At 41.8% G+C, this 15,743-nt stretch overlaps 1 protein-coding gene across 2 annotated transcripts; it reads left to right on the top strand.

Moving 5' to 3' along the window:
• The first annotated feature begins 436 nt into the window (after positions 1 to 436).
• On the top strand, positions 437 to 10,369 carry TCF24 (transcription factor 24). Of its 2 annotated transcripts, XM_026516391.4 has the most exons (3): positions 437 to 705; positions 1,295 to 1,707; positions 7,983 to 10,369. In XM_026516391.4, the coding sequence occupies exons 2-3, from the start codon at positions 1,318 to 1,320 to the stop codon at positions 8,094 to 8,096; spliced, it is 504 nt and encodes a 167-aa protein (XP_026372176.1). In that variant the 5' UTR covers positions 437 to 705; positions 1,295 to 1,317; the 3' UTR covers positions 8,097 to 10,369. The 2 variants fall into 2 exon arrangements, with proteins under 2 accessions (XP_026372176.1, XP_044246307.1); XM_044390372.2 differs by lacking the exon at positions 437 to 705 and having other exon boundaries at positions 1,196 to 1,707.
• The last annotated feature ends 5,374 nt before the right edge of the window (positions 10,370 to 15,743 follow it).

Here is a 15,743-nt window from a genome sequence, read left to right as displayed (position 1 = left end):
GGGGAACTTCAAATATCACCGTAGGCGCCCAGTCTCCGAGCGGCTATAAACTGGTCGTGGAATATCGAGGTGGCGGGACTACTGTTTCAATTAGGGCAGCGTGAAACATTTACCTTGGTGGTAGAATAATAGGTTAGCGCATCGCAGCCGCACACTCCACATTTCGTCAGAAAATTAAAAGTCACGCTCGGCAAAACGGCAGGGTTCCCGCCTCCGCCCCGCGCCTGCCTGGGAGGCGCCGGCGCTCAGCCCGGACCCGTGACAAAAGGCCGGCAGCGAGGCGAGGTAACTCGCGAGGCCGCTCTGCGGACCTTCAACATCGCGGACGCTCGACGTGCTGCGCCTGCAGTCGCGCCTTGGGGCGAACAGGGACGGGGGGCGGGGCCATGGCTACGCCCCGCCCCCTATGGCCCCGCCCCGCCGGACCTTTTGATTAATGACTCTCGGCCCCTGGCAGAGCCCCGCAGGTGGGCGCGGACCTAAGCGGGTCCTGTTGTCCCACCCCTACATCGAGTCTGGTCCACACACGCCTGACCACGGGGGCGCCCGCATAAAAGGCGCGCCCAGCAGGGCCTAGAAGCGGCTGTCGACTTCGGCTGGACGAGGATGGAGTGACCTCTGCGGCCCTGGCCACTCAGATCCAGCTCGACGTTCCTGGCCCGCTCGTGCAGCGGAGCGGAGCCCTGCACGGTCGCTTCAGGAAAGGTGAGGACCTCGGTCCGACCCCAGCCGCGTCGCTTGGTCCCCAGGTTCGTTAGGATAGCGGGTGCCTTAGTCCAAGGTGGAGGTCAGGGGTCCCTTCTCCTCCTGCAGAAATTAGAAGGAGCTCCCACCGTCATCCATCCCTGGCCTCGGGAACTAATGGTGCGAGGGCTGCCCGCGTGGGCACTGAGGACCCTGGCAAGGCCAGGGCTTCCCGCTGCGCCCCGCGAGAAAGACCTGCCCATCTCTCCTGCGGGGCTGGCTCACAACGTTCCAGAAGTGCAGACAAGTTCCGAACCGGAGCTGTGCTTCCGAGATCTTCTTTCCTCGGTAGAGTAGCCCTTTCACTTAATTTGTCAGTGAAAAGTAAAGCCGGCACCACGCCCCTCCTAAGCCCAGGAACTGTCAGGCCCCACAACTTTCCCAAGACGCCGGGAGGTAAACACGCCCCAGTCAAAACGACCTCATCTCTGAGAACGCCCCGAGCCACGTCGATGGCCCGGCCGGGTGTGCAGTTGAAGCTAGAGGCCTGCGCTTCCCCGGGTTAAGCCCGACCCGCGCCGGGCCTCACCGCGCCTTGGGTCCTTTGCAGGGCACGCAGCGCGGAAAGCCGCCATGGACCGCGACGGCCCCGCAGGCAGCCCCCTGATCGCTTGCAACGAGACCGCGCCCCCGGTTGCCGCCACCCGCGACTCGAGCCCGGGCAGGGCCGGGCCAGGACCGGCGGGCCCGGGCGGTAGCGCACGCCCGGGGGGCGGGAGGCCTGCTGCAGCAAACGCTGCGCGGGAGCGAAGCCGCGTGCAGACCCTGCGGCACGCCTTCCTGGAGCTGCAGCGCACGCTGCCGTCGGTGCCGCCGGACACCAAGCTGTCCAAGCTGGACGTGCTGCTGCTGGCCACGACCTACATTGCTCACCTCACCCGCAGCCTGCAGGACGACGCCGAGGCGCCGGCGGACGCCGGGCTGGGCGCCCTGCGCGGCGACGGCTACCTACACCCTGTCAAGGTAGGCAGGCAAGGCTCCCTGCGGAGCTGGGCCAGGAGCAGGGTACCTTAACCCTCCGGGTGGGCCACGGCCTGGGCAGATGCCCGAGCTCTCACTCCTACCTCGGGGTGAGGCCGGGAACAGATCCGGAGAGCGACCTTGGCCCGCAAGGGCACCGGTAGGTAGCGAGGTCCCCACTGCAAAAGGCTACTCCGTAACTGTTCACAGGTAGTGGATTTAAACCCGAAGTGGCTTGGATCGTACGGGTGTCCCACGCCATTTACAGGATGCAGCCTACATGATGCCTTTCCTAGATGAGAAGTTTCTTGGGAGTGCCTGGTGGGCTATTTGGCAAGTTCTAGTGATTTTTAGTACCAGATTTACATTTATGAGCCTTTGAGAGTTTTTAATTTACGTAATTACATTTCCATCGTGTTTTTTATCAGATGGTTGAAAAGTTTCACGATTTAAGGAGTGATGGAATTATCGCCCCTTAAATAATCCAGGAAACCATGTTGAAATTTTTTTGTACAACTGGTAAGTACAAAGTGAGGCCGTTCTGCCATCCTGCGGAGTAAATTTTCAGTCCGTCTTAATAAAGGTTAATTATCATGGATTGATCAGTTACCTAGAATGTTAGAAAAACTGTATTTATGTAATTTTCACAATAGATTGGGGTATGTTAATCAGGCTGATTCAACATTATATTAAAATTCTGTAATGTGCAAAATTAGCTGTTTGAATCCGTTTTGTATAATTTTTACATTACATAGAGGTAAAAGGGTCAGGGTTTTCATTTAGCATGGTGTATATGGTTATGATTTATTACCTATATTGCAGTGTTTAGACTCTGCATTGTCCTTTTCGCCTAGATTTGATTGTTTCAAAATCCAGCATTCATCTGGAAGATAATCCATGCATTATCTTCCCTATATTTTCTAAACCTAAATTTTCAAATTTTTGGTTCTACCATTCTGAAATATTTTGCCACACACAAATGCAAAATCAGGACTTAGCCTTAAGCATATCAGTATTCAATAAATTATTGAATAACCATCAGTGAAACGTAGTAAAGTACGCTCTCGAAGATTAACTGAAAATTCTGTGGTGAGTTTTAACCGTTTACTTTGCAAATATAATCAACATGATGGGAAGCTCAAACTACTTTGAATATAGAAATTTGGACTATCATTTGTTTATAATTATGATAGACCTCATTCTATTCACGTGCTATATAATATAATCTCCACTGAAAAGTCATTCATTATTAATTAGCGGTTTTGCACTACAGTCTGCATTAGATTGATATTCAAATATATCATTAATATTAGATTTCTTTTGGCATTTCCCATATACTCTAAAAAAGTTTAACATTAAGTAGACTTTAATACAGAAAGCATCTGTTAAAGCCTCTGTGGGAGATACAATTCAGATAAGAAATCAAATTGTTTTTACCTTTGTTTCTTATAGTACCTTTTTGAAAAAATACTGTTAATAATTTTCGTGTAACAATAAGCTTAACAGGAGGTTTTTGGTTTTTGTTTATTGTACTTAATTCAGGCACCAAATGTTTTTGTAGTCTTATAACTCTTTTAAGAAAAATTAAATCTCATTTGTCCTCAAATCAATTGTTTTGATTTTAAAAGACAATTCTAGGGATAATGAAACAAGGCCAAGGATTACCTCTTTAAAATGAAATTGATGATGGTTGAACAAGTGAGTAGTCTGTTTTAAAATCATTTACTGAGTGTCTACTATATGCAAAGCACTGTTAGGAGAGTGGATACAATTAAGAGTGACTCAGTCCCTGCCCTAAATGAATATATAATAGAGACAAGACAAAAATAAAATAACAATACTGTAAGGGATAATGTTCTGTGTGCCATAAGAGAGCTATAACCATGTGTTTTTGGAGGTTTGGAGGAAAGAGATTTCATACACGTTAATTGAAACCACCTGTAACACATTATTTTACGGATATTACCAAATGCTTAAATATTGAGTCTATCTTTGATTAATCTAATGCAAAAGAAATAAAAATATTCTGATTGTTTGTACTAATTTTTAGTTAACTAAGGGTGTTGTAACCCTTAGTTAAAAAGTGTTCCAAGGTGACTTTTTTTTCTGCCTTACAACATGGTATTACTATGTCTTAGATGATTAAAGATCTGTTGACAAATATTTCAAGGCCATGATTTTGAGTCATCGGTCCTTATTATCTGCATTGGGATTTAGCATTTGGGGGAATTTACATTAAGAGTATCTCAAATGAAACTGGAAGGTTTAAGTGACTGGGCTACTGGGGCATAGCCTAAAACAGCAGTTTTCATCCCTTTGGGATGTGAGCAATTCGATTAGCACCAGTGTACTAAAGGGCAGTGATCCTCCAAGAGAACAGGGATATATTTCAGATTCTTATATTGGGAGAAAAGCACAGATGACTTTATTAATTGCATTATCCCTGGAGAGTCACTGTTGATAATATACATATACAATAATTTTTAAAATAAACACAAAGTTTTGTTATTTGGGGGTCATTGAACTCCAGAATCCAAGAGTGCATTTTTAAGGTTTTCAGGTTCAGTTTGGTTAATCCTATGAGTTTGTTAGATTGTTCTAAGACTAATGAAACAACATGGTTTTAAATAAACTTTATTAGGTAAAATAGAGGTCAGGATTGTGTTAATCTACACAATGTTAAAACATTCCATTGAAAGGTGAAATGTAAAACTGTCAACTGGCTTTTTTGGCATGATACGGACATGAGCCTAACCAATATTTTATTTGCATGTTATTTCTGACTCTTAAAACTACATATGTACATTAAATTCAGTTGAGTAAAACCATTAGAAGCCTTTGGAAATCAAAGTACAAAGTTCTTAAAATAAAGTTTTATTATTAAGTTCATGAAAAATGAGGCAAAAATTCACATACACATTTTTTAAGTTTATTTTATTTTATTTTTTAGTAATCTCTACACCCACTGTGGGGCTCAAACTCATGACCCTGAGATCAGGAGCCACACACTTCTCCCACTGAGCCAGCTAGGCACCCCAAAAATTCACATATACATTTTTAAGTTTGCTTCATTAATTACTTATGTCCCGCCAAGGAACACATATCTTCATTTGCCTCTACATTTGGTTGCATGATTTAGAGTGATTCTCAATACAGCAGTACCCAGGTAGCACATATCAGAAATACCAGGAAGCATTCAGTGGTATGTTTATTTTATTTGCTTTTAAATATATTTAATTCATATGGAATATTCAAATTACATGCAAATTTTAAGCATGAGATTTTTATGCTCATGAATACGAGGCAAGGATTTAAAAGATTGAGAAACATGGGTTTATAATATGCCAAAATTGTACACTTAAAATTATTTTAGCCCTGCACTATTAACTACAAGTATTAGTCCACTTGGGCTGCAATAACAGAATGCCATAGACTGGAAAGCTTAAAAAACAGAAATTCAGGGGCGCCTGGGTGGCACAGCGGTTAAGCGTCTGCCTTCGGCTCAGGGCGTGATCCCAGCATTCTGGGATCAAGCCCCACATCAGGTTTCTCCACTAGGAGCCTGCTTCTTCCTCTCCCACTCCCCCTGCTTGTGTTCCCTCTCTTGCTGGCTGTCTCTCTCTGTCAAATAAATAAATAAAATCTTAAAAAAAAAACAGAAATTTATTCTCTCACAGTTCTGGAGTTGGAAAGTCTAGGATCCAGGTGCTGGCCAATTGAATTCCTGGTGAGAGTTCTCGCCCTATCTTGCAGTTGGCCAACTTCCCTCTTTCTCAGGAAAAAAGAAGCTGTCTCGTCTTAAAAGACCACTAATCTGGGCGCCTGGGTGGTTCATTTGAGTAAGTGTCTGCCTTCTGCTCGGGTCATGATCCCAGGGTCCTTGGATGGAGTCCCAGGTCCTTGGGCTTGATGCTCTGCTTCTCCCTCTGCCCCTCCCCCCCCCACTCATTCTCTCTCCCTCTCTCTCTCTTTCTCAATCTCTCTTAAATAAACAAAATCTTTAAAAAAGAAAAAAGACCACTAATCCATCATGAGGGACCCCATCCTTTTAGCCGCATTTAGCCTGAACTACCTCTACAAATACCATCACTTTGGGAGTTAGAGCATCAATATATGAATTTGGTGGGGCAGCACGATACAGACATTCAGTCCATAGCACTGTGGCACAAGGTTCTTCAGTATGATGCAGACTCAACCTGATCTAACAATGTCAGCTCCTGACATATCAGAAAGACCCCGGACCAGTTTCTAAAACCCCTCAGGTCATCAACCCATGGCAAAAACCCAAAGACAGGACCATTGATACACCCAGAATGTGTAAGAATGCACCTCTGTGATTTAAAAAAAAAAAACACACCAAAACCTGAAATGGATGTGAAAATAAGTAGCAGAGTGTCAGTGTTATTATTGCATCAAATGTAAAGTACAAGGTTATTTATAGGAAGATTATACAGGAGTAGATCATTTTAAATTCTAAGTAACGTAAATTTTCTATTCTATCTGTGTATGAGTATAGATTTCCAGCCAGAATAATCTGAATTTAGGACTCTAAAATGGACCTGAACTGTATGAGAGCAAATTCACTTATTAGATCTGGAGGCATAAAACTAGGACTTCTGTTGGTTGCTAAGAACAGAAGCTTCCCGGATGATATCAAGTGCCTACTTACTATCCCTTATAGTTACATTTTACATCTGGAATGCCAGGTTCGATGATAGTACTGCACTCAGAAGTACAATCTGACTCTACCTTATACTCAACTTCTGCAAAAAGAGGTCCATTCAGATTTAATTGGTCTGGTGTGTGACTTGGCCATCAGTATTTTTTAAAGCTCCTCATGTGATTTTAATAGGAAGCTTGGGTTAAGAATCTGAAGTTCCTATGGTCTTTACCTTGTTAATAATTGTATCTCTATTTGAGCACCGCAGATGATCCGTCAGGCATTTAAGAACCTTTCATGGTGCTATGTAACCAGCAGTGGGCCTGTAAATGTTCAGTGATAAAAAGAGCCTGCTTCTCACTGCAGCATGTACTCTCTGGAGAGTGTGGGATCCCATTGCTGACTCTGGGAGTTGCACTTTATTAGTCTAAAGACTTCTCTTTATATAAAAGTAGTATTTCCCTGACTAGTATTCCAAGGGCCCTAGAACTAACTGATTATCAGACACCCCCCCCAAAAAAAATTTCTGAAAGCACTTCTTATGTAATATGTTTCTTCATCATCATGTCTATTTGGAAATAAGTTATATTATTTTTGAGATGTTGTCCATTTTTAAGGTGAATTTAGAAAATTCACAACCAGAATACAAAAGTGATAATTACTGAAAGGTTAATGTTGTATGATGCCGCTACATCCAGACATTTATTTTGGATGTTTTATCTACATAACACCAAACATTATAACATTTACAACTTCGAGATACTGCTTTTAGATAGATTAAAAAAAATTTTTTTTTAAGATTTCATTTATCCATCTGACAAGAGTGGAGGAGGGTAGAGGAAGAGGGAGAAGCAGGCTCCTCAGAGAGCAGGGAGCCTGACAGGGGCTTAATCCTAGGATCCTGACCTGAACAGAAGGCAGACACTTAACCGACTGAGCCACCCAGGTGCCCCTAGATTTAAAAAAAAATTTAAGATTTTTTTTATTTATTTGAGAAAGAGAGAACACAGGGGGAGGAGCAGAGGGAGAGGGAAAAGCAGACTGTGCTGAGCACGGAGCCCAACGCAGGGCTCTTTCGCAGGACCCTGTGATCATGGCCTGAGGGGAAACCAAGAGTTGGACGCTTAACCAACTGAGCCACCAGGAGCGCCTAGATAAAATGTGTAAATAGTTGAATTAGTCACTTCTCATTGTAGTTCTGTGACAAGTGGGAACATATAATATTTACCATGTGTAACTTCTTAAAATATCTTTAAAGCAAGGGATCTTGTTTTAGGCTTAGTTTTGTTTTAGATTTAGTTTTAAATTAAAACACTGTTGATAGATATATTTTCCTTCACTTAACTTTATTCATTCTCCATGATTTCTTGAGGTTCTTGTCCACATGAACCCATATTATTTTATACAGTTATAATCAAAGTCTTGGTATATTTTTACTTTGATTGTTAGCATTAATAAACATTTTTTATATTGTTCCTTAGACTTCACAATTACAATTGTTACTAGCTTCATGATATTGCATTTGGTTTGAGGCATTTGGAATTTTTAATATTACTAATACAGACATATCTGTCACAGATACTAACTTCTGGATTCTTGTTTAAATATTCTTTTTCAGAAATGGCCCATGCGATCAAGATTATACATTGGTGCTACTGGTCAGTTTCTGAAGCATTCTGTGTCTGGAGAAAAAGCAAATCATGGCAGCGCTACAACAGACCCACAGCCTTAGGCTTTCCCCTGATGGGTACTGGTAGAAAGTGGTGTCCATTGTTTTTAAATAGTAGGAAATCATTCTATATTTATTACATCAGACATAAGAAACATCATTTCTGAAAGTTTACATATGAATCCACAGTGGGAAGTTCAGATTTATCTTTCTAATCTAAGTAAATGTGGAATGAAATAATCAGTCTTGTATAAAATTCACAGCTTATTTATCCGTTGTGAGAGATAGTCACTACTGTATAGTGCAAGAAAAACTATTGGAAAGAAGAAAGACACCAAAATCAAAGAATCGTGTATGTATCCAAAGAATGCACACATTTTCTGTAGGCTATTACACCCTGAAAAGCTGATATCTATCAATAGTCTTGATAGTTAAAAAAAAAAAAAAGACACCAATATTCCATTTTTGTGAACACCAATTTGTGCTTAAGTTGGTCTGAGAAGCCATTTCGGTCAGAAGGTGTGAGATCATTCGTTCAGTTTTAGCTAACGATGTGTGAAAAGATTGTTGAGGTAATACGAAGTTGCAGTAACTTCTAGAACGAGTTATCTTTCCCTCCTAGGAAACTTGTTTGGAGTATTAGAATAGTTTTCTGTATTGGACAGGGCTTGGCCACCTTCCTAGATGACTATGAAGTATCTTGTTATGTTTCCAAATTGTGGAAGGCGTTGTGAATCCTTGCAGCCCGGTGCGAACAGCCGATGAGTGTCACTGGGCAGCAGCGTTCCTCCCCCTCCTCTCTGGTCCCTCCATGTCCACTCCACCCTCTTCCGGGTCCCGGACTAGACGAGCAGGTGCTACGGCTGCCGCCTTACAGAGAGCCAGCCCCTCACAGTCAGGCTTTGTCTAGGCTCCTTCTCCCCCTTGTCAGTGGCTGTTCACAATCTACCTACTTGGCCATTATAAAATAGAAGAAAACCTGTCTGATTTGGGAATTCTGGCACTGATCTGCACTTGAGGGGGTCTGAGGGCACAGACTGACTACCCTGAGTTCAATCAGGCCAGAGCATATCCCCCGAATCTGCCCCAGTGTGAACGTACAATCGGGAAGGTCCTCTGCAGTGGGCCTTTCCCCCCACACTGCATCCCAGTGCCTAGGGAACAGCTGTTCTGCCTGATTTCGCCCGTTTCCGTTTTCACGGGAGCTTGGGGTCAGAGCCACGAAGCAGAAACGGCTGTCAGGGAACGCACTGAATCTCAGAACAGGTCTCTCGTCATGTCTTGAACTCCCTTTCTTCTCTTTCTCCCCAGTCTTTACTATTCCTCTTTCCAACTGTAAAGTTCATTTCTTTCTCAATAACCTGGAGTGTTAAAGAAGCTGAATTTGATCCAAGATTAGCAAATAGGAAAGTATATTAATGGATTTGGTTGAACCGATTAATATAGCTGTTGAACCATCCTTTTATTTTTCTACTCACTGCAGTTTTCTTCCAGCTTTTGGCAGTGAAATGAGGTAAAAGACCGTTTGAAGGCAAAAACCGTCATTCAGTTGATTCAGCTGAACATGACCATATTTTGTCTCATATCTGATAGCCTGTACTTTTCATTATCTTAATGTGAATACTCCTAGTAATGTGACCAAAGCATGTCTTTAAAAGAAAAGGCATATAATAAAAACTTTCTACATATTAATATGTAGCAAAAATGTTTGTATATTTAAATATTTGTGAATATATTTACCCATTCACATAACACTGAAAGGAATAAAATGTAATATGACATATGAATTCAGCCATTCACTATTATATGTTATTGCCATAAAAAGTGCTATGACTAATCTTTTATCTTAAGGCATGAAATCAGAGTTCTTTAAAGTTACCTGAAACTGAACCTAAAACTACATTTCATAGCAAGAGTTTCAGAAAGATGGTTTTCTTGCTAGTAATAATCTATTTGGCTGTAGTTGTTTAAAGCATTTAACTGGGGGAAAATTTTCAACTTTTGTTGAATTGCCAGACTTTCCTAAATCATCCTGTTAAATAATTAAGCTTTGCCTTTGGCCGTATTACTTTTTATGTCTTCTTGTCCATTTACAGAAAAGAAATGTTTTAATGCCAAAGAAGTATATTTCTGTCATAGGTTTTCATAACATTTCACTAAATTGCTAAATATGTTAAGAGCTTTTGGTAGATTGGAAAATCTCAAAGGAGAAATTGCATATTTTCACCCAAAGTTTCAAAGGAGTATGCTGTTTTAATTCATGGTGCACGGTGAGGATAAAGGTATTACTAAAATAAAGCATTGATGTGGAAAATTAATTTAGTCTGTTAAATTTGCATCTGTCTCTGGGGATATTTAACAAATAGTTCAGGTACTTAAGATACATTTGAAATCTTTCTAGAAGATAGATAACTATTTGGCATTAGTTTCTTCACCATGCTCCCCTTAATGGAGTATATATTAGGACTGGGGAGGGGACGTATATTTGGATCACAGTGCTATACAATCTATAATATAGCAAGGGAAATCCTAAATTTTTGTCATTCCGTTCAGCTCGCAGCAATATGACATACATTTAAATTCCTCTGTAATGAAAATTTTAGAAGATAGGGAAGTGCCTTTTTAGTAGTATAACCAGTTCCAACAGACTTTAAAAGTATTGTTTCCTTTTCTGATTATAAAAATACACTGCAGTTTATTGTATGTCAATTATGCATCAATAATTACATTAAAAGTTTATATATAACCTGTTTTACAAATTAAAACTTAATAATGAAAGGGATTACATAGCAAATAAAAATCCTGCAATGGAAGAGGGTGTTTGGGATATAGAGTAAGGGTGGGTAAATCTATTCACACATTACCTGGTAATAAAGACGGTTTTGCATTTTTATAAGCCTTATTTGGCCCAACTACTTCAATCTGCAGTTATAATATCCTCAACAATTGTTTTCTTATCTATTCATGGACTTTATTTAAACTTAGAAGAAACTGTGCAAAAAGAAAATAAATGCTAATTGACCTTACTGAAATACCCAGTCATTATTTTAGTTGAAATTGCTTATTAGGTTAAATTATTCAATAATTTCTCTTTCTGTCACAGGTCCTCATTTTATTCATGAAAGCAACTAACCAGTTATCAAGAAAAGAGAAAGTATTCAGACTCTAGTAAGATCTCTCTCTCTCTCTCTCTTTTAGTGGGGAGAGGTAGTTCTATATCTATTTCCAGCACATCATTTTTTCTTTTTATTTAAGCCTTGGGGTATCATAGTGCCATTCTGAGGAAATAAGCCAATACAGACAAAACATTTCTGCAGTGGCCTGTGTGATTCCTTTAAAAATCAACACATGAATTGTACTTGGCATAATTATAAGACAAGTTGCTTGTTGGGTCCACATAAAATTGTATTCTTAGCTGGCAGGGAGAAGAAATTATAAATCAAACAGGTTGCTTCTGATCCAAATTTATATATTAGATATCTTACCTTGAGAGGATGGCTTAATCCAAATGCTCTTTCCTAACCAGGTATAGGTTATTGCAGAGTGTATCAATCGTATATTTTACTTGAAAAGATATGAACTTGGGCTCTTCGAGCATTGGCAGATTCTGTTTTAATCTGGTAACAAATTCTTTTTTTAAAAAAAAAAAGGTTTATTTACTTATTTATTTGAGACAGAGAGAGAAAGCACAGGCAGGAGGGGCAGAGGGAGAGGTAGAGAGAGAAAATCCCAAGCAGACTCCCACTGAGCAGGGAGCCCGACATGGGGCTCAATACCAGGACCCTGAGATCATGACCTGAGCTGAAACCAAGAGTCAGATGCTTAACCCACTGCACCACCCAGGTGCCCCAAGTTTTTTTTTTTTTCTTTAAACATTGCTGGAGGATGTGAGGTCTACAGTTTCCCAAATAACTTACAACTAGTAGCGTACTGTTGCTGTCTTCATGGTACACTTTTGATTTTTAGTTTTGTTTTTGTTCTTACTGTAACTTTAAAAAATATCCAAAAGCTAAGATACCCAATTTTTAAAAGGAACATTAGGGAAATATAAAATTGTGTATCTCAAAGAAATTAACATGTACTTCTGTTACATACTGGTAGCAGGATAAGACTGTTTTACTGAAAAAAAAAATGCTCCTTAAATCCTATAGATTTGCTTCCTATAAACTTTGAGTACCGCACAGATGGTACTGCAGTTGGGAATGTGGGACATTAAGTATTCTTGCCTAACTACGTAAACCCGGGAAGGGCTTCCCTTCCTATGTTTATACAAGTCTTAGTTTCAACTCATAAGAGAAACCAGCTCAGTGAAATATACCTCAATCACTCAAACTCTTTCATTATAAATTGTACCATAGCATTCAGCTGTCAGAAGCTTTTAAATTATAAACTGAAGAATAATCTTAACTATTAGGCTTAAAGATTATGTCAATAGTCATTTCCTGTGCCTATGAATGTTACTGAGAAACTCATGCATTCTTGCCTTCTCAGAACCAAGAAGTATGTCCACAGGGAGCTCTGGAGGTGGACTTAAATCACTTGTGTCCACTTTGATGGTCAACGCGAGGTCTAAATAAGAATTGATTTTAAACATTCTTATTTTCCAGTAAGTTCTGAAATCACTCAGTTTAAAAATCTTAAACGTGTGCTATTAGAAAGCATCTCAGTACTTTATGTATATGTGTATATCATGTGAATCATTTTTTTAATTAAGTTGTATTTGAAAAAAAAAAAAAAAGGCCTGTGCAAGACTGTTTCTCTTTTGTGTGCAGCACATCCGTGCCTCTTGCTGATTGTAAGCCCCCATCCTAGAGTCCTCTTGAAACGTAGGCCATAAGGAAGTGGAAAAAGTGGTGTGCAATGGCAGAAAGAGGAGAGTCAAGAGAAGGAAGAAAGGTGGGAAGTGGGAAGCTATTTCCAAATCCTCCTTTCAGAAAGAGGAGGCCAGTTTCACCATGGAGTCGATCAGACTCTAAGAGTACGGTTCTGGAACACACCGGAGAGACTGCCTTCAAAGGACCCGACATCAGGACAAGACCAGAACAAGAAAAAAAGCTGCTGATGCTGGACTACACGTGACTGAGAGGTCCAGAGAGCGGCCACACGAAGTCTCAGGAAGGACTAGCCCCAGGGGGTTCTATTTCCCTCTCTGGCCAGACAGCCAATGCCAGAAGCTGGACAATGTCTAGAGTGATAGTGGTGGTGGGAATGGCTTGATTCAAAACAGAAATTTCTTGTCACTCCAACAGTAACTGCTCTTCTCCCCCTCCCCCAACCGAGGCAAGCCCCACCCAGACTTATGGCCACTCTAGGGACACCCTCATTACATTAGTGCTTCCTGCAAGTCAGACTTGAGGAAGTGAGGAATGGGGAGGCCAGAAGAGGTGAAAAAAGGAATCGATTCTAGATAAAAACCTAAATCCTACTTCTTAATAGGAAGTGAGTTGGGGGACACCTATGTAAGTAAATTTCCTTAGGGCGTGAAGTAGTTTGCTAACAAGAGGGGATCATATTTTATATATATATGATTTTATTTGAGAGCGAGCACGAGCAGGGTGGGGGGCAGAGGGAAAGGAAGAAGCAGACTCCCCGCTGAGCAGGGAGCTCCACTGACTCGATCCCAGGATTATGACCTGAGCCAAAGGCAGATGCTTAACCAACTGAGCAACCCAGGTGCCCTGGGGATCATATATTTTTAAATATGAAACTGATTAAATAGTGTGCAGGCTCCCCTACTCACTGAATTAGGGACCTCTGGTTAAGGGGAGACTCCTCCTAGAACGAAGTCATTATACGCTTGAAGTCACAAAACTGACTCAGAATCCTTAGTAAGATAATAGACCTAAACTTCAAACTTCATTAAAACAGAAAATAAAATCTGAAATTCCTAAAGTGGCCCTCTATGAAAAACAGCCAAGGTTGGAGGCCTCTAAATAGAGGATTTCTCCAAGGGGTAACAGAGGGGTGAGTTAGGCCAGAGGGCAGACAGGGAGAAAGGCAGACACAATTCTCCGATGTCATCCACTGTGGGCAGAGTGAGGAAATGTGGGGCAGCAAGGACATGGAGACAAGGGCTGGCCTTGCCACACTTTTCTAGGCAAAGCCTGGGAGGCTGGAGACTCCTGGCAAAGCCCTGGATTCCACCCAGAGCCACACCTATGCAGAAGGCGGTGAGAGGCGGTGGCTGAGTGAGGATCCGGACAGCTGGCATACTGCAGCCAGGTGCGGAAGGCAGGATGCCAGCAATCAGGGAAATGGCAGAATAGGGGGGCCTCAAAACAGAAGGTTGGAAGCAGGACTCAGGGCCCCAGCAGTAACACCAGCGTGACACCAGGGTAGCAGGCACACTATGGCAGTCAGGTCTAGACCCAGAGGACAGAAAGGCACGGGAGCCTGCAGTCTCTCCCTCCACCTCCTTCAGATACATAACTTCTCCTTGAAGCTAACCAGGGACTGAAGGGGAAGGGCAGGTAAGAAGTCCACAGAGAGGAGAAAACAGCCTCGATAGAGTCCGCTTTTATTTGCACATTTAACTGCCTGTTTGGCAGATGTTTTTTGTCTTCAAGGGTAGGTATTCCAGAACAAGATGAAGTTGGATACAGGACATAAAGCTACATTATTTCCTTCACATTCAAGTCATAGCGTGGACATTTTAACCCACTATACCATTTAGATTAACTATCAGCATTGATAATTTATAACATAATTGTTCAGTTGTGTGGTTTTTTGACCTTATAGTTTAGAACACACCTCAATGAGGGACTATGAGGACACTGAGGACATTCATAGACCTCTGCAAATGGATTAGGAAAATTCAGAGAGTGTGAGAAGCTTGCCCAGGGATGCCCAGCTAGTCAGTGGCAGAGCCAGGATTCAGACTCAAGCTCTGAGAGTCCGGTTCTTACCAGCTCTAGGCTGCCTGCCCTGTTACCTACCTGGATGCTTCAGGCATTCCAGTGTCCTATCCCCAGCCCTGCTGCAAAGCACCCTTCTTTGCTTCAGGGGTCTCACTGTAATAAGCATTTGGCTTAGTGTTTACCCTCAACAAATTTCCTTTGCCTTTTTCTCCTGTTCCCCTCAGCTCATAAAGTTGATGGGAATTGTAGCTGAGGAAATTCACGTAGACAGCAGAGAAGTCAGGAATGTCTTCTCTGGCTGATTAGCTCAATTAGATGGAGGGTTAAAAATGGCAAGGTGAAGCATGACACACATACAGAAAAACAGCAAAACCCAAAAAGCCATAAAGGAAAAAGATGGGTAATTTTGACTATATAAAAATAAACTCATAAAACGAAAGAAAAAATCATAAGACAAAAAGTAAACTGGGGCAGGGGTGGGGGCGTCAGGGGGACACGACATATAAGATAGTCACAGTAGTAACTTCCTTTATATAAAATCAGCTCGGGGCACCTGGGTGGCTCAGTTGGTTAAGCATCTGCCTTCAGCTCAGGTCATGACCCCAGGGTCCTGGGATTGAGACCTGCATTGGGTTCCCTGCTCAGCAGGGAGTCTGCTTCTCCCTCTACCCCTCCCCGCTGCTTGTGCTCTCTCTCATGCTTTCTCTCTCAAATTCTCAAATAAATAAATAAAATCCTTAGGAAAAAAAAGTTCTCATCACAAGAAAAAAAGTTTGTAACTATGGAGGTGATGGATGTTAACTGAATTTACTGTGATATTTTACAACATACACACACACACACACACACACAC

The sequence above is a fragment of the Ursus arctos genome, unplaced genomic scaffold (assembly GCF_023065955.2).
Source record: "Ursus arctos isolate Adak ecotype North America unplaced genomic scaffold, UrsArc2.0 scaffold_6, whole genome shotgun sequence".
NCBI classification, from domain to species: Eukaryota; Metazoa; Chordata; class Mammalia; order Carnivora; family Ursidae; genus Ursus; species Ursus arctos.
This window is presented reverse-complemented; position numbering and strand designations above follow the sequence as displayed.

Coding starts and splice junctions, on each gene's coding strand:
- TCF24 (XM_026516391.4), top strand. CDS start 1,318: ATGGACCGCGACGGCCCCGCAGGCAGCCCCCTGATCGCTTGCAACGAG. Junction 1,708..7,982: donor GCTACCTACACCCTGTCAAG/GTAGGCAGGCAA, acceptor ATTCTTTTTCAG/AAATGGCCCATGCGATCAAG.